Source organism: Macaca nemestrina, chromosome 4 (genome assembly GCF_043159975.1).
Source record: "Macaca nemestrina isolate mMacNem1 chromosome 4, mMacNem.hap1, whole genome shotgun sequence".
NCBI classification, from domain to species: Eukaryota; Metazoa; Chordata; class Mammalia; order Primates; family Cercopithecidae; genus Macaca; species Macaca nemestrina.
This window is the reverse complement of record NC_092128.1, coordinates 146,021,938-146,049,462: the sequence shown is the minus strand read 5'-3', so window position 1 is coordinate 146,049,462 and position 27,525 is coordinate 146,021,938. Positions and strand designations below refer to the sequence as shown.

The window sequence follows — 27,525 nt, the reverse complement described above, 5'->3', positions numbered from 1 at the left end:
ACAGTAAGTTAAGAGTCAGGGAAGGTGGTGCACACCCATAGTCCCAGCTGCTTGGAAGGCTACAACAGAGAATTTCTTGAGCCTAGGAGTTCAAGACCAGTCTAGACAAACATAGCAAAACCTCCAAATAAGGTAAACTTCCTGGTTTTTAAAAATTCTGTGAGTTGAGTTCTGCTTCCTCATAGGTGAATTCTAGGTATCTGCACTTTGTATCTGATTTATTTATTTTACTTTTTTGAAACAGGGTCTCACAGTCTCCCAACTGGAGTGCAGTGGCACAATCTTGGCTCACTGCAACGTCCACCTACTAGGCTCAAGCAATCCTCCCACCTCAGGAGGGAGCTGGGACTACAGGTGCCTGCCACAACACCTGGCTAATTTTATATGTTTTTGTAGAAAAAGGATTTCATCATGTTGCCCAGACTGGTCTTGAATTCCTGGGTTTAAGCAATCTGCCAGCCTCAGCCTCCCAAAGTGTTGGGATTACAAGCGTGAGCCACTGCGCCTGGCTTGTGTCTGATTTATAATGGAACATATGATTGATTTTAAAGCTCTTCTTTTTTGTGATTTGTTGTAATTTGCGTCCACAATAATTTTTTTTCCAACCCCTTCTTCAGACATACATAATAAAATTTCTAAAGAAGCAGTATTAGTATTATACTACCTATAGCTTTTATTATTATTATTATTTTGCTAACATTTTATAACTTAGACTTCTATTTTCTTATAAACTTTGTATATTTAAATGAACATAGGGATAGAAAAATGTAAACTCCAATACAAGAATCAAGTATAGTCACTTATCGACACGTGCAGTTTTAAAAATTATAGTCTCCTCTTGGTATACTTAGGGAATTGGTTCCAGTACCCCCTCACCCTCACCCCCATGTGTACTCAAGTCCTGCAGTGGGTCCTGCAGACCCCTGTGTATGAAAAGTCGGCCCTCTGTATGTATGGGCTTTGCATCTTTTGAATACTGTATTTTTAATCTGCATTTGGTTGAAAAAAGTCTGCATGTAAGTGGATCAAAACCCATGTAGTTCAAGGGTCAACTGTGTATCACTTTGATAGGCTATTTATAAAAGAAGATTTTTAAAATATTGCTCCATGTCTGTACTTGAATAAGATTTAGAAAATCTTAGGGGTATTTTAGGACCAGATAATTAGTAAAAATAATGATACTGTAAATTAGAAAATAAATGAATAATAGTAGGGCATCTTTCTCCATGAACCTGAATTGCTTTGCTTTCTTCTCTTTTGATGTCTGTAAGCTGTTACATGTTCTACAGTGGGCCCCAGGGTGCTTCGTGAGTCCCAAATATCAGATTTCTTTTTCTCTCTTCTACTTATAGCATATTTGCCTTAAGTTCTTGATACTTTCTTCTGCCCTCTTTTCTTCTTTTAACAGCTTCAGCATTTTCCTTCTTTTTTCTTTCTCTCCCTCTTTCCTTCACTTAAAAGCCTTCTTATTTTATATAGAAACTTCATCTTTTTTTCTTTTGAGACAGGGTCTTGCTTTGTTGCCCAGGCTAGAGTGCGGTAGTATGAATCACAACTCTACTGCAGTCTAAACCTCCCTGGCTCAAGCGATCCTCCCACCTTAGCCTCCAAAGTAGCTTGGACCTCAGGCATGTACCACCATGCTCAGCTAACTTTTGTATTTTTTTAGAGACAGGGTTTTGCAATCTTGTCCAGGCTGGTCTTGAACTCCTGAGCTCAAGCAATCCACCTGCCTCAGCCTCCCAAAGGGCTGGGGTTGCAGGAATAAGCCACTGTGCCCAGCCTTCAATTTTTTGTTATTGTTTTGAGAGAGAGAGAGAGAGAGAGAGAGTGCGCACGTGAGAGAGAGCAGGTTGATATGCTCAAGCTTAAGGTCTGTAATGGGTTTAAAGCTCTAAGGTTTATAATCAGAATGGTAGAGATGGAAGGGATCTCTGATCTAATCCATCCTCCATTTCATAGGTAATGCCACGGAGGCCTGAAAAGGTTAAGGTTCTCAAAGACTAAAACTGTATCCTTTTGGAAAGTATTATGGTGATTCCTCAAAAAAATTAAACAGATAATTACCATATATGATTCAGCAGTCACACTTCTGTGTATATAATCAGAATTGAAAACAGGGACTTGGACAGATACTTGTATTCCAATGTTCATAGAAGCATTATTCATAATAGCTAAAAAGTGGAAATAGCCCACATATGTATCAGTTTGTAAATGGATAAATAAAATGTGGTATATCCATAAAACAGAATATTGTTATGACTTTTGTTTTTGAGTTGCATTTTATTCTGTCACTGTGGCTGGAGTACAGTGGCACAATCACAGCTCACTGCAGCCTCAAACTGTGGGACTCAAGCAGTCCTCCTGCCTGAGACTACAGACATGAGCTACCGTGCTCAGCCTGGAACATTATTATCCAGCCTTAAAAAGGATGGTAATTCTGACAGTCACTGCAATACGAATGAATCAATGCATTTTGAAAACATTATGCTGATTGAAATAAACTACACACAAAAGGATAAATATTGTGGGATTTCACTTCTAGGAGGTACCTAGAGTAGTCAAACTCACAGAGACAAAAAGTCACCAGGAACTGGGAAGAACAGTGGGATAGGCACAAGGTTTCATTTTGGGATGATGAAAAAGTCCTGTAAATGAATGTTGGTGACAATAATGTGAATATACTTAATGCCACAGACCATATACTTAAAAATGGTTAGAATGGTAAAAAAAAAAAAAAAGAGAAAGAAAGAAAGAAAAAGTATATTTGCCACAATAAAATACAAAGACACTGATATGATTTGGCTCTGTCCCCACCCAAGTCTCATATCAAATTATAGTCCCCATAATCCCCATGTGTTTTGGGAGGGATCAGGTGGAGAGAATCATGGGGGCAGTTTCCACATTCTGTTCTTGTGATAGTGAGTACTTACAAGGTCTGATGGTTTTATAAGGGGCTTTTTTCTTCTCTGGGCTTTTTTCTTGTCTGGGCACTCATTCTTCTCTCTCTTGCCACCTTGTAAAAAACGATGTGTTTGTTTCCCCTTCTGCTATGATTGTAAGTTTCCTGAGGCCTCCCCAGCCGTGCAGAACTGTGTCAGTTAAGCCTCTTTCCTTTATAAATTACCCAGTCTTGGGCAGCTCTTTATAGCAGCATGAGAATGTATTAATACAGACACACACACATTCTTTTATTACCTGAGAAAATTTCTGACAATTAGTATGTCTGTCCCCCTCTGCCTCCATCTCTGCAGCTAACATTTGGACATTCCTCCGTTTCAGTTTCAGATTTGCTCTCATAATGTTTTTGAATGTTACATCTTTCCCTGTCTCATTTCACTTTTCTTTTTTTCTGACATTGAGTACCTGCTTTGTGATAGTCACTAGAGATACAAATAGCTCAGAATCAAAGAAAGATTTTACATGAAATATTTTTAAGAATATGCATACAAAATATTCAAAGATTTCTCAGAAAATAGCAATTGTAAAATAAATAAAATACAACAAAACTGTTTCTTATTTGCACAAATGTGTAAAGTACATGTAGTCAAATTTAAGTAGTTTTTATTTTTCTCTAAAATAAATTTTGTGACTTCCTTTTTTTTTTTTTTTTTTTTTTGAGATGAAGTCTTGCACTGTCGCCCAGGTTGGAGTGCAGTGGTGTGTGTGATCTCAGCTCACTGCAACCTCTGCCTCCCGGGTTCAAGTGATTCTTCACCTCAGCCTCCCGAGTAACTGGGATTACAGGCCCCACTACCACACCCAGCTAATTTTTGTATTTTTAGTAGAGATGGGGTTTTGCCATGTTGGACAGGCTGGTCCCTAACTCCTGAATTCAGGTGATCTGCCTGCCAAAGTGCTGGGATTACAGGTGTGAGCCACCGTGCCTAGCCCAATTTTGTGACCATTTCATATAATATTACAAGCATTCCTTTACTAAGGCAACCTGTTAATATAGGTCTCTCAATGGCAGGCTCTTCTTATTCTATGGATTGACTAAGAAGCCCCCAAAAATCCTTATGAGGAAAGATAGAGTCACGGGTCATAAGAGAAAGCTAGTAATAGGCTTGAGTTTCAAAGAAAAGAGTTTATCAGACTGAGGAGTAAAGAACGTTGGTAACTGGCCTTCAGAAGATAGTTAGGATCGCATCCGGAAAGATGTGGGGTAGGGGATATAAAATGAATAGCAAGGCAGGATAGCAGCAGGGCATTCTTGGAATAGACAACCATCCATTTGTTCTCAGTGTGAAATATATGTGGTTTTGTAATGGGAATTAAGGCCGGAGTGGCATGTCAAGGCCAGTAGTTGAGAGCTTTGTAGGCCACGTTGAAGGGTTTGTATATGGAGTTTGATGGGCTGCTAGGATGGATCTGTCCAGTGGACAACTGGATTTCAGACCGAGGAGAGCCTCCATAGAGGTATTAATTGAAGCCTTTGGATGATCGAGATTGTGAAGATAGAATATAAGACCGAGCCTCTTGAGCATTTCTTCCTTAGTGAGAAGAAGGTGATGATACACAGAAGGAAACTTCAGAGAGGTGAGAATGATAGATAAAGGATGGACTTTCCCCATGAAACCTGGCAAGGGAGTGATCAAGAGTGTTAATACTGTCACAGAGACTTTAAAGAAGATCACAAATGAAGGGAAACCTTGGATTTCAATCTTGACTCTTAGTACTCAAGGAAACTGCATTTTAAGATGTGGTAATTAAAGTATTAAAATATTGTAAGGGTCCCTTGCATGCTCCCTTTCTATGCCCATTGTGACGGCATGGTCACATCATTGCTTGAGGTGTGCAAGAGTGCTTTATTGAAGATAGTACTATTGGGGGAGATTTTATTTTGATAGAGAATGACAAATAGACTAATAATTATCTTAAAGTAAGTATCTTAAAGTCAGTAGGCAAAGGAGAAAAAAAGATTTATAAGGAAAACGTCTGCAGGACAGATTCTAGATGTCTATTTTTTGTTGTTGTACATCAGAGCCCAGACTATGTAAATGATAGGGCAAAATGTGACTAGCAACATAGTCTTACTAGAATCCTAAATATCTACAAAGAGAGCAAAAAACTATCACGTCAAGAATATGTTACCCGTTTTAGTTAAAAGGTTAGATTTCATTTGCCTTGTGTATTTGTGTGTGTGTGTGTGTGTGTGTGTGTGTGTGTGAGAGAGAGAGAGAGAGAGAGAGAGAGAAAGAACACTGTATCGGGAATGCTTCGTAGGCATTTGGAGAAGTTTTGGGTGATTGGTAACATGAACCATTCTTCCCTTTAACCTGATGCATCTGAACATACTCCTGGGCAGAAGGTAAACCTGTGCACATTACAGACATTTGTGGGTACTTTTATTTCATTATCCTCAAGCAAGAATATGTGATCGCTCTATTCTATATTCGACCAACTTGTTCTTAGCAAGCACAGAATAATAACCTTTCAGTGTGAATGTTTGTACATAATAGTAGTAGGATGTATTTTGTGGTAAGTATTTTTTAAATGAGGATTCATTTTAGGCCTGACACAGTGGCTCACACCTGTAATCCCAGCACTTTGGGAGACTGAGGCAGGAGGATTGCTTGATTGAGCCCAGGAGTTTGAGTCCAGCCTGGGCAACATAGTAAAACCCCGTCTCCATGAAAAATACAAAAATTTGCTGGGTGTGGTGGCATATGCTTGTGGTTCCAGCTACTTGGGAGGCTGAGATGGGAGGCTTGAGCCTGGGTGGTGGAGGCTGAGTGAGTGAGAGCATGTGACTGCACTCCAGCCTGGGTTACAGAGTAAGACGGTGTCTCAAAAACATACATACATACATACATACAAATGAAGATTCATTTTAAAAAGCATTGAAATGTAAATATCAGCTGTACCTGAATGTTTATAATTTAATCTAAAGGTAAGATTGTCATTAAAGGATACCATAGGAATTTCTCAGACATACTGAAAGTCAGCCCGAAAGTGTTTTCTGTTGTTATGTTGTTGTCATTGTTTTAGGATTTTACGGAGTACTCTTATTACTTGTCAATTAGACCAAAAGAGAATGTCAAACTGCCAACAAAGCTGTCTTTTTTACATTTCTACTAAATAATGTTAAGTAGTCAGGTTCATGTTTGGAAGGAAGATTAAGTGCTTTGGCCTCCAGCAGTTTAGATGAGACTCTTAAAACTCAAAATCATTTTATTGGAAAATGCTTTATTTTCTGTCTTTGTGAATTATATTTATAATACTGCATTTAATTTAGGCCTTGGGATTTTGTACACCTTTGGGTGGGCCTCTTCTTCTTCTCCCTCTGCATCTCTAATAAGCACTGAAGATCAAATTGAAACCATGATATTCTGAAATCGGAAAGTTTCTGCCTTTTGCAGCTTATTTGATGGGAATAAAAATGACTGATGGCACTCTCTCTCGGACCCTTTTGTTCAACTCAACTATGATTATGGAGCCTATTAGCTGGAGTTACAACCTATTTAAGAGCAGTGCTTACCAGTAATGGGGGCCAAATGATTTTGGAAAGTTCAGATGTACTGGACTCCCTGCAGAAATGAATTCAGCACTGAACGTATTGATGCAGAACCTGAATGAGGCTGCTCCAGTGGGACAAAGAGAATTGTGAGCTCTGCAAGAAATGAGTGGGTAGTAGAATTAAAGATCAGATAGATGTTCGGCTCAAGGGCAGTCTCAACTCTGAAGTTCATCACAGCAATTTAATCAGGCCCAAATGAGCGTTGCCCAGAAAGGAATCAGCCTTCGATGTGACAGGAAATAGAGTTTATTTAAAAGATTCTTTGTTTCTAGTAATTGTGTGTTAAGCCTTCCCAAGTCTACACTAAAATTACGGAACTACTACATTTGATAGGTGATAGCACTTTGGTTTACCTTGGTTCAGAAGATGTACTGTTGAGAAGATTTATACAAGTCATGGTCTTGTCCAGAAGGAGCCTGCCACCTCAAAAGTTCCAGCTCTGTCATCTTTTGTATTAAGCAGGCCAGAGTGCATCTTTGGCTGTAGCTCTCTGATGCCCCCTTCCATTGTAAAATTATTTTCACAAAAATATATTTGTCTACAGTAAGAGTTATATAATACAGCAGTAAAGACCACAGACTTTAGAATGAAGCACACCTGGGTTTGAATCTCACCTCCTCCACTTGTTAGCTATATGACCTTGAGCAAATTACTTCAACTTTAGAATGCATAGTTCTTTACTTAAGAAATGAAAATAATTCCTGCCTCACAAGATTATGGGGAGAGGTCAATTAAATGATGTAATATGTATCAGGTGCTTCACAGTGTCTGCACATAATAAGTGCTCAATAAATAGTAGTTACAGCTCTAGGACTCTCTCATCTTGTCCCTCCCTCGTTTGCCCACTCCTCTACTCTCTTCATGAGCCAGAGTGTTCACTGCTTTAGGAATAAGTGAGGGAAACTTTTTAAAATTTATTTTATTATGTATTTATTTGTTTGTTTTTTTGAGATGGAGTCTAGCTCTGTCACCAGGCTGGAGTGCAGTGGCACGATGTTGACTCACTGCAATTTCTGCCTCCCGGATTCAAGCGATTTTCCTGCCTCAGCCTCCTGAGTAGCTGGGATTACAGGAGCCTGCCACCATACCCGGCTGATTTTTTTTGTATTTTTAGTAGAGACGGAGTTTCACCACGTTGGTCAGGCTGGTCTCTATCTCTTGACTTTGTGATCCGCCTGCCTCGGCCTCCCAAAGTGCTGGGATTACAGGCATGAGCCACCGTGCCTGGTCAAGTGAGGGAAACTTTTTAGAGGATCTTTGGCTTTAGTCATAGAGAAAAAAAAAAAAAAACAAACTATAAACACCTGGAGGTTTGAACAGTTCATTGATTGTTAAGAACCCAAACAAAAACACTCCATCCCCAACCCCAACACAACAACACAGTGGGGTATTTTGTATTGACACATTATTAGCCTGGAAACCTATTTTGACAGCCAGTATGATTTTACACATGTAATAAGAAGAGTCTATTAGTTTTTCTTCTTTGTTACTCACTAGTTCTGAAGTTTGCTCAATAATGTATAGGTATTTTTGTCTAACACTGACAAAATTTGAAAAGAACTATAATAAATTTATTAGGATTTTACTTATCTCCTTCATGGACCTTGCAAATAGTGTATCTGTGTCTCCATATCCATATCCACATCCTTATTTTTTTTATCTATATCTATAGATAGTGTGTGTAGAAAGTGTGTGTAGAAAGTGAGAATGAATGAATGAATGATAACTGAGATCCAAACTATGCACTTGATGGGTATCGGGGTAAACATCCAACAATCCCTTAAATTTTGTGCACTTAAGTGAAAGCTGAATTGGAGAGAGTTGACCAGATCCTCTTAAAGTTAAGCTTTGTATCCTTCTGCCCATAAGTTTTTTTTTTTTTTTTTTTTTTTTTTATACTTTGAGTTCTAGGGTACACGTGCATAACGTGCAGGTTTGTTACATATGTATACTTGTGCCATGTTGGTGTGCTGCAGCCATCAACTCGTCAGCACCCATCAACTCGTCATTTACATCAGGTATAACTCCCAATGCAATCCCTCCCCCTTTCCCCCTCCCCATGATAGGCCCCAGTGTGTGATGTTCCCCTTCCCGAGTCCAAGTGATCTCATTGTTCAGTTCCCACCTATGAGTGAGAACATGCGGTGTTTGGTTTTCTGTTCTTGTGATAGTTTGCTAAGAATGATGGTTTTTATACCTTGAGATCCTACAGGGATGTGCCTAGGCCTGTGTGGATGGCAGCCTCATCTATGCTGTACCTGCAGTACAGACCAGCCTCATCTGTGTTTACCTGCAATATAGAGCAAAATATACCTAGAGAAAGAGATTACTTTGCAATTAGGGGGATCCCACCCACTCCACAGCTTGGCCCGGTGGAGGTTCCCTGCTCTGATCATCTCTTGATGAAGAGAAAAAGAGACAGCAAGTGCTGTAGAAAGTTTTCTTCTCTGTAAAGTGAGAGGGTGAAAATAAGAGTCATAGAAAAGACATTCAGAGAATAGAAAGTGGCCAACCATTTGAAAACCTAAAGGAAGACCTGGGTTCAAACATTTGTTAACATACAGAGAAGAAAAATACGATCTATTTGGGGTGTTACAATCCAGTGTGTATTTTCTATCATACTTACCAAATGTGCTTACTTGTTGTAAACATTTAATACTTGTTTAGTGCTTTGAAGATTCAGAGTAATGTTTCAGATCTACATATTGTATCAATAAGCAAATAACATATGCTGAGCATTTAAAGGCTATTGTCATTCTCCAGCTAGTACAGAGCAAATGTTAAAGGGTACAGACTGTGTAATTTCAGGTTCAGTTTCAGTGAGGAAGCCAGAACAGCAGTCTACTCTATCTGCTGCTTTGTTCCACCCCCACCCCCTGACCCATAACAACAAAAATCAAACCCAGAAGAAACCACATAGATAGATGAAAGAGCATAACATGCATTGTTAGGATTTCAGATAAGCTTAAATGGTAATTTTGAGTTCTTGGAGCAGTGCTCATTGTTTACAATGTGTGTGTGCTGGGGGGCAATATTTGGGGTGCCCATAACTTCCCTGGGCATGTTAACCTTGTGGGGCGTGCCTTGTTTCAGAACATGGTTCCTAGTAGAAAAAGATGACTGTAAAATCGTAGGCCTTTTCTAGCATGCACCTCAAAACTCTTCCAGCCTCTTCCCATCACCCAGCTTCAAAGCTGCTTCTGCTTCCACATTTTAGTTATTTGTTACAGCAGTACCCTCCCTTCTTGGTAGCAGTTTTTGTCTTAGTCCCCTCAGGCTGCTATAACAAAATACCAAAAACTAGGTAGCTTATAAACAACAGAAATTTATTTCTGACAGTTGTGGAGGCTGGGAATTCCTAGATCAAGATGCTGGCAGATTCACTGTCTTATGAGGCCTAGTTTCTGGTTGTAGATGGCACCTTCTAGCTGTGTCCTTTAAATGGTAGAAGGGGTACACAAGCTCCTAGGGCCTTTTTTCTAAAGGCACTAATTCATTCATGAAGGCTTCACCCTCATGACCTAACCACCTCCCCTAAGAACCCACCTCCTAATACCATTACCTTGGTGATTAGGATTTCAACATGTAGATTTTGAGCGGACATAAACATTCAGACCACAGCCCCTGTGAAGAAGGTATTTGTTATTCTGGCAATGCAGGAGCAAGCTAGCACACTTGCCATATTTAGCTGATAGAAGTAATGTGAAATGAACCGTTAGGAGGAGGGATTTTGTGGAAGCGGGAATGGAGGACTGAGCAAGATAAAATATGGAGAATTGCTCCCTCTTCAAGAAACGACTCCATCCTGATGTATATCAGCTTTCATATCCCCATAGATATTTTACAGGCATTGCTCCCTCTTTAAACATTTATGCTATTAAAAAAATCAGACCAATTGTTGACATAAAGCTAACATAGCAGCTTCTATATAGACAGAATATGAATTTTTTATGCTGTTGATGAGAAGTTTATGTCATTTATATACTATAGTAGGATAGAAGATGGATTTGGAATCCTGAAAAAGCTACTGTTTGCACCATTCAGAATATTAGTTTGTGCTTTGAGTTGAAATATTAAGATGGCTCTATTGTCAATGTGAGTGTTTCTGTGCAAACTGGCTTACATATGGGTGGGATGGGAGAAATTGCTCTATCTGGAGAAAATAGTAATAGTTTTCTTTTGTTTAGGTTTTGTTTTGTGAAAGGAAGGATTAATAGCATTTAATACCTGATTTATCTGCCCTTCCCTGCACCATTACAAGAATGAATTGTTGTAATAAAACCATATTTCATCGAATTAAAGGTGCCATGACTTGCAAGATGCAACATTATTTTATGTACCTCTAAAAAACTACACTAATAATTAAACTGACATGTCAAACTGACATGCCACTAAATTTAAGATGCACTCCAATTTCAGAGATGTAAAAATACTTTAAAATGTGTATCTTGGAATCAATGAAATACTGCATATAGTTCTCTTATGGTATGTGTATATATGTATGTATACACACACATATACATATATACATATGCCACAAGAGAATAAAGTATACTTCTGTTTGGTTACAGTCTATAATATTTTGAATCATTTTACTGAGTTAGGTTTCACTTATTTTTTAAACTTACTGTTGACATCTGTTTGATACCATTCACTTAACATGGCATGAATTTAGAATCTCTACTTAGAATAGTCCTTTGGAAGCCCTAGTTTGTTGAGCTTTCAAAAGAATAAAGAGTCTGGTGCAAGGAGGCAGACTGACACTAAAGTTAGATCCTTTTTTAAAAAAGGAAGGAAAGGAGAGAGGAAGGAAGAAAGGAAGGAAGAGGTTCATCCTCTCAGGAGCCAGCTATCTTACTTTTCTAAGACAAAATCAGATCATACTAGTATATCAAAATCCCATAGTTTATCTAATTGCATATTTATAATTCTTCTTGGATGGTGTCTGTCATCTTGGATTACCTCTCTCACCCAAAATCATATTGTATTTTGTTTTGTCATTATAAAATTTACTATATGGTTATTGCAAAACAAAAACAAAAAATTACCAGTACATATAACAATACTGGATGTCATATATTAAGTTCTCAATAAACTATGGTGATTTTTCCACATCAATACCTTATCTTCATGTTTCACATCGATACATAATCTTAATTTTTGGTGACTGCATATTATATCATTGTATGATGAAATGTAATTTTTAACCATTTCCCTATTGATGGACATTTAGATTGGTTGCAGTTCATCAATTTAATGGCGTGGCTGCCATGTACTTTCTTTTTGTCACACTTACCCAGTGATCATTTTAGGATCAATTCCGAGGAATTGCTGGATTTCTGGATCAGAAGCTGTGTCTTCATGTTCTGTGTTGGGAAGGGACCATTTCCTCATCTATTCACCAATACAGGATATCAGCCATCTCCCACCCCACCCCATTTTTACCTGCTTGATTGGTTAAAATATATATATATATTTGTTTTTATTAGCATTTTTTAAATTGTAGTTGAGGTCGAACACCTTTTCATATATGTTTTGACCTTTTCAGAGTGGTTCTTGATAACAGAAAGCACAGCAGGTCAGAGAGCAAAAGGTCTTAATGAACTTCCGTTCTGCTTCACAGAAGCCTATGAGGTTTTGAGGTAAGTTTCTCAAGTTCATTATAAAGAAGATGAAACTGATAGAAAATAACTGTGATATGGAGATGGGGTCTGGCCCACTTTCACTTGGTCTGCTCTCCAGCACTGGAAAGGAAGACTCAGCATCAGAAAGCCAGGGGAGATCCATGCAGAGGTCCAGGATTGTTCTGAAAACCTGGAATACTAAAATCAAAAACTCTAGACTCCTTCCTGCTTTCTGAGATGCAGGCATTTGAAGGAGATGTCAAAAAAGGGTCCCTTTCCTCTGCATGTGCAGCTTTTATTTACCATTGTTTCCTTTTGGTTGTATTGAAATGTCTGCATTGCTTCCCTTTATGGATACAAATAACCAGATACTGTAATTTGAAAGTAGGTAACAATAAAATTGGATAGTATGAGCCATGCTGATTTTTTTTTTTTTTAGTGGGCAAATGGGGTGGTTTCTCTATGAGCCTCTCTGCTGTCAGAAGCTCTTAACATTTGAGTCAACATGGGAATTATATTTGGAATAAATTAGTAAATTCCCGTTCAGCATGCCTATACCATGTAATCTTCAGGAACCGTAATGACTGTGTAGTAGAGAGTATATTTCCGACATGGTATTTATAAAACACATTTGCTCTGAGAAACCCTTCGGTATCTGTTCTTCAAGGCCTAGCCCTCGTGCTGCCTCCTTTGTTGGGTAGTGTTTATTTTGTAATAGTTGGGACAGTGTTGTGCAGTGGAAACCCATTAGTCTTTGGAGTTAGCCCAGACATAAAGTAGACTCTTAGGCCTGCAATTTACTAGCAGTATTCTCATGTTTGGAAATCAGGAGCAATGTAATTGTTGAGACAATTTATTTTAATGAGAATAAGTCATGCAGTAAGCGTCAATCTTAGCACATCTACATGTTGTCTTTTTTGTCTCCCTGAAATCTTCTTCAGCTGCTTCCATGTACTGATATCTTCTTCCAAATTCCTTAAGAGCCTTCATCTGGGTCATACATTGATATTTATTTGATACTTAATATTGATAGTTATCTCTTGGTGTTTGTGTATTTCTTTGTATCCATAGGATCCTCCATTAGCACATATATTCATTCATCAAATATTTATTGAGCCACTTCTGTGTATTAGGCCCAGAGTAAGATGCTGGAATATGTTAATGAACAGGAGATGTGGTCACTGTGCCCTCCTAATGCTTACATCCCAGCAGGCAAGACCTATATGAAACAAAGTTTGAATTACTAAATGAAAGCCATGGCAGTTGCTATTAGCAATGTTGTAAGGGACTGTGAATGTAGACTAGCTTGTACATGACATTTGAGCTGATATCTATTGGCTGAGTAAGAGTTAGCCAGGTGAAGGTGGGGCTGATAAGTCTTCAGGCAAAGAGAGCAACACGTTCAAAGACTCTGAAGCAGGAAAAGACTTGTTTCAGTGATACAGTAGAGGATGAGCAAAATGTTCTCAGAGAATGGAGTGCAGAAAGCAGACCTTCAGAGAGGTCATTGGCAGAGTAAAAATGGGGTAAGAATGGCAACCTTGTGCACGGTCTCGAAGGCCAGGTGTAGGTTCCAGTCTGTCACCTGAGAGCAACAGGAAGATACTGAAGGGTTAAAGGTTTACCTGTGGAAGAGTATCAGTAAAACATAAATGGAGAAATTCTAAGTGAGTCTACTTTAAGCTGGAGTTTGGAGTCGTAGGGCATGTGTACCACCATACTCTCTACACTTTTAAAAATAAAACAAAGTCTTGTAAAAAATAAAACAAAACTGGATTATATTTTTAACTGTTCCTTCAACTCTAAAATACTATGATTATGCTAGAGTATGAGAAATTTTATTTTCCAAACAAATATAAAAACATATTTCTGATGAAAAAGATTTTCAACCTAGCTAAAAGGAAATCTAATGAAACTTTAAGGATCCTTTAAAATACTAATATTGTATTTAAAGTGAAAATGATACTTGTCTTTAAAATGTTTTAAAACATTTAAAATATGCTACTGAATATAAGTGAGGAGTGGTAGATCCTAAAGTAATATTTCTTACAAGAGTAGAGTAGGTTATTTCCAAAATCTTTTTCGTGGAATTTTAGTCAAAGCTACCATAGGGATCATGTTGTCCAGCCTCTGTGTCCTTATAAAAACATCAATATCTTCATAAATCAAGAAAATGAGTCCCAAAATTGGACACATGAGCTACCCATTTTCTAAGATTTTCCTGAATGGAACTTTGATCATAGGCGTCTCTTTCTAAGGCAACGTATTAGAAACTCCCAGCATCACTCCTTGTAAGAATCGTATTTTTTACATTAATCTCCAGAATCAAACTACAAGACAATTAAGTTGTTGCTTTTACCAGGTTGAAACTTCCCTTGATTTACTATGAATATTGGTTGCCTTGATTTCTTCTCCTTTTTGTCTCAGTTCTACATGTTGCTGTTCTTCTGGTTTTGCTCCTCATGAGATTTGCTGAATCTCTGTTTCTGCAACTGTAGTGAGTTTCATGGACAGGGTCAGAACTTAGGGAAATATTGAGAATAGGGTGTGGTCCTATGATGGGTCGTCCTCTTCTTACACCTTCAACTGTTGTACCACGCTTTGGTGTTACAAAGATGAATGACTTGTGGTCCTTGGCCCAGAGTTTCATATTCTGGATAAATTATTATTTATTTGTAGTGTACTTCCATATTTTTACATGCTTTCAGAATATTAGAAATGCAGTGTTTCCTGTCAGAAATGCCAGCTGAGCAAAAGCCAGTAAGTCAGATATTAATGAATAGATTCGCAAATTATACAGACTAAAGAAATTAAATAAAGATTATTAAACTAAACTAATGGCTCCTCCCAGTAGTTTAGTGCGTTGCTGACCACCTACTTTTTGTCCACTCAAATACTAGAATTAAAAGTGTCAAAGTAAAATTAAAATAACATTCTCACCTACAAGAGGTAGAGAGAAGGAAAGTAATATTTATCTTTAATGTTATTTTCAGTTGTGCATTTATTATGTATATTTTTGCATAAAATAACTTCTAGTTTTTGTTTGGACAAGCCAATCAAGTGAGTCTTTAAGATGAAGACGGAGAGCGAACCCACAAGAGATGAGTTTCGTATGTCATCTCAAAAAAAAAAAAAAAAAAAAGATTATTTTTTGATCTGACCAAAAAATGTTATGAAATGAGAATTTAAAAATCTTACCTGTGGAAATCACAGTGGTAATACTTATATTTCAGCCTTAGATAGTCCCAGTGGTGTTTTGATCTTAGATATTCCCTCAAAGGTGTTGATTAGATTCTGGCTACAGCTGAAGGAAGAGAATTTTTGCTTTTTAGCTGAATAGTAAAACAAGCCTCTAAAGATATGAGGCATAGGGGAAAGAAAACTGAAGGCTTCTTCAAGGTGGCAGAAGGGCACAATTTTTGTCATCTTTATTTTAAGAGCTTTACCAAAGGTTTCCCCTTTGTAAAGAATTTAATACTTGAAGTCGTCAGATTAGATTTCAGACTTCATTTACCCACTCTGTGCATTTTTTTTTTTTTTTTTTTTTTGGTCTTGCTGAGTCTGTCTGTGTTTCTTAGTCTTCGGATTTCTTTTCTCTGTACTGCCAGCCTCTAATTGGAGATTTATTAGGTCCCCTTAAGTAAGAGAGGAGGAAGGCCAAAGGAGACAGAAAATGGAGAAGCAAGAAGAAACTGAAAGAAGGCAGGAGGGGGAGGAACCAGGGAGGATGGAGATAAAAGATGGATAAATGAAGACAAATGAAAGAACGATGAGATAGGGAGGCCTGAACGGTATAGGAAAATTCTGAAACTGAGCTAGTGAGAATGCATATAAAATAGGGGTCTGGTAGAAGAACTTCAGCAAAAGTGGTGTAAATCAATGATGAGTAAATTAATAGGGCAATTGTGCAAATGGGACTCACTCATTTATACTAAGCGTAATACATCATGAATGATTTAGAGATAATGCAACCCGTAGGGCATACCTTTTAATCTACCCAGGACCCAGTAGAGAATGCTGTCACTTCAAGGGTAAAAAAGCAGAGGATCAGAATATTGGGTGTGTCTCGTCATTGTAACAGTGTTAATAAGATGGATTCTGAGCAACGTGAAAATTAAACAGACTCACAAGCTTAGTTTGTGATTTAGAGATTGAAAAGAAGCTTAATGTATTCCAAACATCTTCCTACAAACCCACAATATTTAAATGTTTTGAAAGTGTTCGTTTGAATAGGTTAACATGTGTGATTGCCATGGATGGAAATGAAAGTAAAATGAGTCACTGCACATATGATCCAAGGAACATCTGAGTGTTAAGTGGGTTGTAACTGCATAAGAATCCAGTGCTATTGGAAGATGCATCAGAGTATTCTGAGACAAGGGAAGAAAATTCTCATCCATGTGCTCCTTTCTCTTTCATTTGTGCACCTATTCACTCACCATTCAATAGGTGTCTATTGACAACCTTCTGTGTGGAAGGTACTGAGGAATGTCCTATGGGCTGTTGCTTCTACCTAAAACAGAAACATAAGATTTACATCCCTCAGACCCTCTTACCATTATTTTTATGGGAGGGTATTGAGGAAGGGAAGGGAGAAAGGGAATACAAGGAATGGGGAGAAGTCTTGGTTTATAGAGGTTTATAGAGCTGTTGTTCCAAGTCTGCTGTTCTTTCTTGATTCAGAAATGGAAGCTCAGAAAGGTTGTGTCTGGACCAAAGACCAGAGATAGTTGGAGTGTTGAGGATTAGGTGATTTGGGGCTTCCCTTCTAGTTCATTCTTAGAATTTATTCCAGTTTTTGTGTTTATGAAAGTTAGAAATACAGTCTTCAACCATTAGGAGTTAGAGGTGAAAATAATAATAATTGGATGTTACTAAGTATATAAACATTTATAGGGAAGGAAAACACATAAATAACTAAATTCTCTATTAAATTCTGGTTCTGAAAACTAGAAAACAGACCTAATTTAGTAAGAGGGGCTGCATTTTTGTATGTGATCCCACAGAATGCTAGACTTCTGTCACTGGTGGAAAAAATCACATTATTCAAAGTCTTGCACCATATAACAAAAAAGCTAAACTAAGCCAAGATTTCAGGGAGTATAGAAACCAGCAATTTGTGAAAAATCTTGCATATGAAGAGTCATGATGTAGAACATTCAAACAAATTGATCACAAGAGATTTCTCAAAGCATGTCTTGGAGGTGAGCAGGCAGGCATCAATTTTAAAATTCTCTGTTATAAATGATCATAAGCTTATGTTTTTCTGTGTAAAGGAAAAATAATTTCCCAATTTTATGAAACAAATTACCAATGATATAAAAAAACATTTAGCACAGTATTATATCAGAGGGCATTTAACATTCTTCTGAATCATTTGAGATTTTCATGTTTCCATTTCAGAGATCAGGGATGATGTGCCTTGGAGAGGAAGCATGTCTTAAATCTGGAAATAATATGAAGAGGGATGTCGGCAAAACTTAATCCTGTGCCAGTAATAGGGAGAGTTTCTTTTCTCTCGTCAAATTGCTTAAAGGATTCTAGTTCCATTTGGTTTGGTCACTCACATTTGAATTCTAATACTCTGTATGATATAGATTCTGTTGACTACTGTTAGCATAACCCCAATGAGAAATTAAACACTTCCCTCCTTTTCATTTGCATTGTGTTTTAGTTTAACCTTCATTTGCTCCTCTTTTCTCTATTCCTCATCCCAATTCAGGTATCAGATCCTTTGACAATTGTTAACCTGCCCATCTGGGATTGTTTGGCATTAAGCTATGACTGTAACATTTCTACTAATAAATTAGATTTTTTTAAAAGAGTGCTGCTTGCCAAGAAGCAAAGTCATTACATAGTGTGTATATGTTCAATGTGTGGCTATAAAAATCTCCTTAGCCAAACATAATAGGCAGTTAAAATAAATTTAAAATAACCATGCTACCTCTAGATTTAAAAATTATTAAGCTGAAGATAGGTGGTCTAGTTTTACTCTTATTTCCATTTTTCTTATTCACATGGTATGATATTTGTTCTTTAAAACCACGTATGTATCTTATGTATGCAGCTGATGTATTTATCTGCCTAAATATGCATTTCTCCAATGGAATATTCTATAAAATTGAGCATTTCTTTTTTAGACAGAAATTAATTTTATAGCAGTTGAACGGCATCTTTGTCAATCAGCAGCTTTATCTGCCATAAAGAACAAAAACGTACTTGGCATGACCGGCTTTAACTTTTGTAATTCCTACATTTGAACTGAACAGAGGAATATTATGTGAACAAATTGGAGAATTATATAAAGAAATAAAAATCTTTTTACTATTATATTTTTACCCTATAGCTTTCAAAAAGGCATTTGAAGCAATTTAATAAAATAGGAATCACAGTAAGTACTAGATGTGAGAGGTGAGAAAACAACTTTGTAAATCACCCATCTTCACGAAGTTGCTGACATCATTTATAAAATTAGCACAGAGGTTCCTGATAGCCCAGACAATGAAATAATGTGATAACTCCTATTTTCAGAAAAGATAACTAGCTCTTTATGTTGGTTTTGGGTGTAGAATGGGGGAAACGGTGTATTTTTGCTAAGTTCTAAACTCTTAGGAAAATGTTCACATGGGTTTTGAGAGTCACTGATGGATTTAACTGACAATGTCCTCAGTTACAGATTTCCAGAAAATTCAGACATGGAATTCATGTTACTCGTTTTAGTTCTAACCTTTGATGAAAGATTAAGGCATTAGATTGAAGCTTAAGTAAGCAAAGGCCTATGTGGTTATGTGGTTCATTCTAATCAGTAATTTTATGATGATGTTCATATTCCATTCCAATGATCAAATGGACTGGTAAGCTTGAGAAATAAGACAAACTGGAGAGAGAGATTATTTTATAAATATGAGGGAGGCTAGTGAAATTTTGGTCCAGATGGAAAGCCATCCACTCTCCCAGGTCAGGACTGCATAGATGAAGAGGTATAAACAAAACTGTCATTCAGACTTTGAAGGTGCTGCTTTAGAGAGATGTCATTATATGTGGTGTCAGATTTTTCACCCTGTTCAGTACTGGACACTGATTTTTAAAACCACTTACCTGTATTTTTGTAATTTCTTCTGACTCATTGGATTGATTTTGTGGACCTACTGGTAGTCTTTGGATATCCCCCAGTTAATCTTTGCTTCCATGATGAACATTTATTGAATGCTATTCTTATGCCAGGCACTGTACTAGATTTTAGGAGTATAGTAGTCGGGTTTTCCTTGCCTTCATGGAGTCTCTGGTCAAATACATTGGTTCTTATATAGCAGTTCATGTTCCAACACATGGTTACCCATACAGGCTTTAGTTAACATCTTCGTCACCCGCTGCACATTCTCATCTAACATGCTTATGTGAAAGTACAGTTGGTAGCCACTCAGTGTCACTCACCAGTGGGGCTTTAGGTCTGAGACTTTCTGATAACCTCTAGTTATCAGAAGTTATGTAAAACCATGCCTATATTCAGGAGTCAGAAGTGATCAAAGTGTTTTAGGAAGCACACCGTCAGCATAGATATGTCAACTCAGCAGCAAGATTTTTCATTCTTTTAAAGTTACACATTTCATAAAGAAGAAGGGTATCAGTGTCAACTTCCAAATGCAGGACAAAATGCATGATTGGGGATGGAGATTGGAGTGGACTTGTTGAAAGAGCAGCAGCAAATGAGACATTAAAGGAATACATAGGAAGCCACTTCCAGGTACTTCCATTTTTCTTTAGTTGTGATTGTGAGATGGTTCCCTACTAGTTAGAGAAGGAAAATTTTAAAATGCTTTGCTAAGCAGATGATCCTTAAATTGGTCACTGTATACTGTGACACAGCCTAAATCAAAATAGTTTTCCTTTGAGTGAGTGAGCCACAGAGACTCTCGCGAACCCCTTGTGCGGCTTTCTATTAACAGTATAAATACTCCATTGTTGTAAAGCACTTTATGGTTAACAAAGCGCTGTCACAGACATGTTATCTTCGTTTTGCAGATTGCCTTTGTACATGTTATTCTTATTTCCTAGCATGCCCTCTATCCCTGCTTTGCCTACTTAGCAAGCTCCTTCTTATCCTTCAGGACATAACACCAACTCTGCAAAGTCCTCTTGAGACCCTTCTGAGCAGGTAGATGGTCCCTTCCCTGTGCTTACCGAAGCCCTGATCTCATCTCTGTTGTCATTTGTTCACATCACTGTTTCTCCCTGGAGACTGAGTCTCTCAAGGGTAAGGACACTGTGTGCTCTTCATTTTTCTTCCCAGTGCCTTTGTAACCAGTGTTCCTGGGGGATACTCTGTAAGTAAAGGTGAATACTGTATGGTGTGCAGGTTAGGAGAGCTTAAACCACTTCCTAAGTTAGGATAGTAAGTAGTAGATAAGAGTAAAACTTAAGTGTCTTAACTCCTATTTTTATCAGTTTATCTAGTTTATCAGTTTGTTGCTCATCTGAAGACAAACTGTCCACATCATACTCATGCTGTTCTACCTGTCATAGATAGATTACATGGTAAATGTGAGTGATAAAGAAGGATAAGTCCTTTGTCAGAATGAGGACATTTCAGTTCTGTCATCATGCCTTAAATGCGTGATTTCGCATGATTTCCATGTGAAATAAAACATTGATATAAAAGGGGTATGGACAGATTTGTGGATGTTAGAGCCACACCTTTATCTCTGAATTTATTTTCTTCTCACTCCTACTTGGCATATTCCCTGTCATTGTTTGAGAGTGTGTGCCAATGTCCCCATCTCAAAGACACCACTTGTTTCCCGCTATTAGAGTGTCTGGATGATGCCCTGTCCTTAGTGAACTGTCCTGTTGAAAATTTGGTACTTTAGTTATTTTAAGGTTTAAAAACATTGCTGCCTATGTAATGTTCCACCTCTTTGGAGCATTTGCATTGGAGTGACTGGTGACTTGAAGCTCTGTATGGTGGAGTGACTGATGGTAGATGAAGACTGCAAAAGCAGGTATCTGAGGGATGGAAGGCATTCCTGGCACCCCTAAAACTACCCTACTGGGGGCCATCCAAGCCTGTGATTAACAAACCCTAGTTATTTGCTAGGTAGTTTCCACATGGCGGAGTAGGATATATATATAAGGCACAATACAGTGTTTATGTGAGAATAATGTAGATTATTTGAATCTAGGCTGCAGAACCTACCTGAAAATGGGTTTTACAGTTTTGTATAATTGCCTTTTCTTTGTGTTTGCATAGAAGGCATTGCATAGCTGGAAGATGATGGCAATTATAATTTATTATGCTGTAATTGTTACCTAAATGTTTTTGAATAAGCAAAAATCACATCTGTTTAGGAATAAGTTGCACAGCAAGAGAATTCCCTTTGAAATGAATGCCGTGTTCTCATATTCTGTAACTGTACACATAAAACAACATATTTATTTCCCCACTGAGTCCATTACATTCCCAAGTCAAACTGCATCCTCTCTTCCCTTCCCATATTAAACCCTTTGATTTAATGGAGGTTTTAACTACTGGTTCTTTAGGGAATTTTCAGTAGGCTTTGCACAGATTAGGTTATTGGAAAGTATAGTTATTTGCTTGTAAAGTGGCAGTTCTGTGTCAAAATTGATTTTCTCTGGAGCTGCAACAGTAAAAAAGATAAGCTTCTGCTTTGCATCCAAAATGCCCTGATGTTCCTAGCATGATCGTTTTTCCTTTGCTTCTTGCTCAGCACCATTCGGTCACAGACTGGTTTGGACAGGCGAATATGAGCACATGTAGCCCAGAGGACTTTGATATCCAGTGGTGATAACAGACAAGGCCTCTCTTCCATTCTGGTTGCCACTGGTCTGTGACAACCAGTGTTCCAGGCATGGTGAGCATGGTGCTGCTTCCCTTCTCCGTTAAATAGGAAATGCATAAGCCTGGAAATCATTTTGTTTGTTCCACAGAAATGTAGCAGTTGAAATAATTACCTTGCCATGCCCAGGCTAACAGGATTTATCTTCCATTATAGATTTTGAAGACATATGCAAGCATAGTTTACTCCTCTAAATTTACTAGGCTACTCACTTTGAAATGATTTCATTGTGAAAAAGAGAGCAGTCCTAGCTGGTGGCTTAGCCTAGAAAGGCTTTGATAGCTAGAAAGATGAAGGGCGGAAGTATATTCTCTATTTTTCTGCTCCCAGCTCATAAAATAGAATTAGTGTTTATGTAAATAGCAGATAGCCTCATTTTATTTTTTATGCCCCAGTTGCAAGTTAGGGGCTCTTTAAGATGGGCCTCAATCACTGATCTTGTGTGCTTCCAGCACCTATCTATCTATTAAGTAGCATTCTAGTGGCCTCCAAGTACTTTATTCTGATCAGTACTTTATGCTGATTAGAGTCAGCCTGGGTGACCAATGGGCTGTATCAACATGTTATACCTCAGACCCACTGGAGGCCACAATCTTTGAGTGTCTTTTGGAGGATACTGTCCTATGTTGTTCTAGAATGCTGACTCCTACTGCTCCCTTTTTTTTTTAAGCCTCCATTCTCTCTCTATTTTTTTTTTATCTCAGGCCAGATGCCCTTTATAAATTTTGATTTTTTTGTTTTTTGGGTTTTGGTTTTGGAGTTTGGATCTCTTAGTTTTCATCCTGAATACTGTTCCACACTGCATATTTAATCAGTTAAATCTTGGTCTCCTGGCTTTAATCATCAAATGTTACTCTATTACCTCAACTCTATTGAGTTACTCCAACTCAACTGTTCCCACCTCAGGGTCTTTCACTACCTACTCATAGGCAGTAGCCCCTTGTTTCTCTTCTTCGTGAAACCTGAGTTTTCCTTAACGTACTTGTCTCAGGCATTAGTGGATCTGTGAAGAAGTATGACGTTAAGCTTAAAAGGATCAAAAACTGTGCTTCCCTGTGTATGTTTCAAGTTTCATTTGTGTGACCAAGAGAGTTCATAGTATAGATTTGAAGAGTTGAATCAAGAAGCTAGGATATGAATTCATCTTAGTAATAGCCTTTTGTCTACTTCATCCATCTGCCCATCTGTCTATCAATCTGTATACATTATTGATAACTTCCAATGTTACAAACACTGGGAATACAAAAAAAAAAAAAAAAAAAAAAGAATGAGCCATGCACCTTTCCTTCGTAATGACGACATTAAAGCCCCGAGACATGATGCTGCTTGCTGAGCCATGCAGCTGGCCTGTGACGCAGTGGAGACTAGAACCCATTTCTAGAGGGATCTTCCTCATATTTCCCAAGGTCAGTTCTCTTTAGGCCTTTGGGATTCCTATCTTAGTTGTTGTAAGAGTAGATTTCGACTCATCAAACATTTGTGATTTGGAAGTATCGCATAGTTGAAGAAAGCTGATGGGAACAAAGTCATTTTCAAGTTTACTTGAGCACATAGATACCATGTTGGCTACTTTGCTGAATATTCAGAATCATTTATATTTAGTATAGTAAAAGTGAAAAGTGTTTGTTTTTAAAATTTGGAAAACACATGAAGTACAATGAAGAAAACTAAAGTAACAAACATTTTACTACTCTTTTTATATATTTCCTTTGAGTAGATATAAAATATATCAGCATTTTCAGCATATATGTACAGTTTTGTGTCCTGCCTTTTTTCCTTAAACTATATAATCAGCATCTTCCCACATCATGAGATGTGAATGTTTTGAAAACGTGATAATTAATGCAATATGTTATTTCAAAGTAAAACTCTTTATTTAATTATTGTGCATGTAACTTTGTTTTCTATGTTTAGGTTGTTTCTGATTTTTCACCCTTATCAACCATGCTGAGATGAACTTCCTATTAATAAATCATTGTATACATCTGTCATTATTTCCTTAGGATAAATTTCTTTTAGTTCTATTACTGCATCTGAGGAAATTAACATATCAAAGCTATTGATATGTATTTCCCTGGGTGTGTGTATGTATATATATATATACACACACACATATATATATATATATTTTTTTTTTTTTGAGACGGTGTCTTGCTCTGTCACCCAGGCTGGAGTTCAGTGGCATTATCACAGCTTGTTGCAGCCTTGACTGCTTAGGCTCGAGTGATTCTCCCACCTCGGCCTCCTGAGTAGCTGGGACCACAGGTGTGCACCATAATGCCTGGCTTTTTTTTTTTTTTTTTCCAATTTATAGAGACAAGGTCTCACTATGTTGCCCAGGCTGGTTTCAAACTTCTGGGCTCAAGCCATCCTCCCACCTTGGCCTCCTAAACTTCTGGGATTACAGGTGTGAGCTGCTATGCTAGGCCTCCCAGGGTATACTTTTAACCCTGCCTTACACCACCCAGAATTCAAAGCATGGAATCCTTGACCCAGTAGCCAGAGTATTTCTTATCTTAAGTTTAGGAAAGACTACTCTGTGGTCAAATGTAGTCACAGAATTTCTTTCTAACAAAGCTGTCTACACAGTTAACTGAAAACCGTCTCCAAAGGGTTCTTCCTCTTGAGGGAGGTTTCAGAGAAGAGATGGCATTGATGTAAGTCTTAAAGAAGTTAGAGCTCAAAAAATTGTGAAGAGGAAAGTAAATTTTTCTACCAGGACAAACAGGATGTTCAGAAGGAAGATATTGTTAGAACTGTACATAATCTTAGAGATCATCTGTCCCAGTGGTTTATCAAATATTTTAACAGACAAAATATTTTTTCAAGCCAAATCTTGTCTAGAATACCACAAACTGATTGAAGTGAAGTGTCTTCAGTTAAATCACAGTGGATGGGAGGGCTCGGAATTGAGGGTAGAACCTCCTTTTCTCAGCTTTCTCAGAGCTGCTTATGCAGGTCCTGTGATACACCTGAAAAACCCAAAGCCTCTTTTTTTTCTTTTTTTTTTTTTTTTTTTTTTTTTTTTTTTTTTTTTTTGAGATGGAGTCTCACTCTGTCGCCGAGGCTGGCGTGCGGTGGCACTGTGTCGGTTCACTGCAACCTCCATCTCCTGGGTTCAAGCAATTCTCCTGCCTCAGCCTCCTGAGTAGCTGGGATTACAGGCACCACGCCCAGCTAGTTTTTATATTTTTAGTGGAGGTGGGGTTTCACCATGTTGGCCAGACTGGTCTCAAACTCCTGACTTCAGGTGAACCACCCACCTCAGCCTCCCAAAATGCTGGGGTTCCAGGTGTGAGCCACTGTGCCTGGCCCAAAGTCTCTTTAAAAAACAAATTTAAAACCAGTCACTCCAGTTTGAAGTTGAGGACACAGAGACAAACTCTGACTTCCCTCAAGGTCAGTTAGAAGTGATTCCAGAACCACCTTTCAGTGCTTTAACCTTGTCCAAAAGCAACCATTTTAGTGCTTTTATCACTAGATGTTCCCATGCAGGTTGAGAGAGATTATTTCTGTTCTGTTAGGTTATGCATTGTTGCAGTGTCCCAAGAGGTAAAGTCACAACAGATTAATGTAAGTAGTAGCTTCTGTAAGATGTTACCCCAATCCATATTAACCGTGTCTGGCTGAGGCATGAAGGATCTATTAAATTATATCCAGGTTCCTATTAAGTCACTACACTGGCAGTAATACCTGGGCTCACCTTCTCCTTAACCCAAATTAACACATGCTCTTAGTGGTCTCAAGTCTAAGGCAAGTTCCTGAGATGAACAAGTGACTGGGAAAACAGGAGAGGAGAAAATTAAAATAAATGATAGACTGACCTTCTCACGCCACTTGTGGTTTCTCAATTAACCAAAAGCCAGACAGCTCCACGTTGCTGTTCTCTCAGTAATAGGTTTCACCCTCCCGTTTAATGCCAGCCCACATGGGTGCACACACAGACACACACTTTGCTAATCAGATTGGTAGCAAATAGAATTAAACCATTAAGGCAATTAAGCAATTCTTAGATAACATTTGATCAGTTCAATGAAAATGCAAATTCATTCTTCTTTTGGAGAAGTAAGTTGATGGAAAGTCATTTCGTGTTCTATAATCTTCATTAACTCTTTTCCAAATAAAGATTGCAATGTTTTGGGCTTAGAGCTACACAGATGGAAATGATTTTTTTCGGTTTTTGCTTCACTCTGTTCATCCTTTTGTAATGCACCATGTTTTTCTGCCTCCAGACTCTTTGGGACATTTAGGTCATCTTACCTACAACTTCTTCCTTATGCCTGAAGGCAAACTCTGTTATTTACTCTGACACATGATGACTCATGCATGAACACCTCCTTAGACCCTGAGTTCAGAATAGATCCTACAGCATTCTGGAATGATTTTGGTGGGATATTCATGTGTTGTAGATGCATTACTTGGCTGCTTCTCATTTCTCTCTATTCCCCACACTTAAGGTTTCTCCTCTCTCACAAGCTGGTGGGGAAGAGAATGTTGCACCCAAAAATAGGTGCTTGAAAATAAGCCTGTGGTGTCTGCATTTTCATTTTTGGATTGGTATCATTGAAGCCTACGTTCCACTCTGCCACCACAGCCTGAACTTTCAGCAAGAAAATGATGAGCACGTTGCCACCCGTGCTTCCCTCACCGGCCAAGGTGCCTTTGTGCTCTAGCTCAGGGTTTCCAAACCTGGTGCGTGATCAGCTGGGGACATTTGGAAATATTTATAGTCCACAGGGTTTTAATCCAGACCTACAGAATCGGTATGTCCAAAGTTTGACTTACAGATTTTCTTTTGCTTTTGATTTTTCTTCCTTATAAAAAAAAAAAAATCTTTCTGTTTGATAATAGGGATCAGCCAGTCTTTAAGAATTAAATCTAGATGCCATTTTTTTCTAAATTGGAGACCGTAATATGTAGTCTAATGCATGATCTGCCAATGACACAGAAATCACTCGGATCCAAGAATGTTATGATAGCCTTGCTTATAAGAAAAATAACACCTTATATGACAGGTCATTTTATAGATGCACACACATGAGTAGTCCACTGCATCATGCGTGTGTATATGTGTATATCAAGTGTCTTTAGAGGTAGGTAAAACTCAAGTGGCAGCTGTTCTAACCTAGGGCAGGGGTGTCCAATCTTTTGACTTCTTTGGGCTACATTGGGAGAAGAATTGTCTTGGGCCACATGTAAAATACGGTAACACCAACGATAGCTGATGAACTAGAAAAATAATAATAATAATAATGGCAAAAACATCTCATAATGTTTTAAGAAAGTTTACAGATTTGTTGGGCAACATTCAAAGCTGTCCTGGGTCACATGCGGACTGCAGGTTGGACAAGCTTGGCCTAGCTAGACATTAGATTTAATGTGTCTCCTTTTCACTGTTAATAAAGTATTACAGCAAACTCCCATCCAGCACCTGCAGGTTTTTGAGCATTAACGTAAACATTAATAGAAAAATTGTGAATGCTTCTCAGGAATGTCACCAGTGATTGTTTTTCCCCAAAAGAAACCT

At 38.0% G+C, this 27,525-nt stretch overlaps 1 protein-coding gene across 13 annotated transcripts in view; it reads left to right on the top strand.

The window, feature by feature from the left end:
• Positions 1-27,525, top strand: part of LOC105466343 (activator of transcription and developmental regulator AUTS2) — a 1,205,160-nt gene that overhangs the window by 682,182 nt on the left and 495,453 nt on the right. Inside the window, exon 5 of one of the 13 annotated variants that reach the window (XM_071094061.1) lies at positions 17,548-27,525. This exon is cut by the window's right edge and continues 75,506 nt beyond it. The exons of the other annotated variants lie outside the window; for them this stretch is intronic. Coding sequence (XP_070950162.1) covers positions 17,548-17,628 — 81 coding nt within the window. The 3' untranslated portion in view covers positions 17,629-27,525. The remainder of the gene's footprint in view (positions 1-17,547) is intronic. 13 annotated transcript variants of the gene reach the window in all.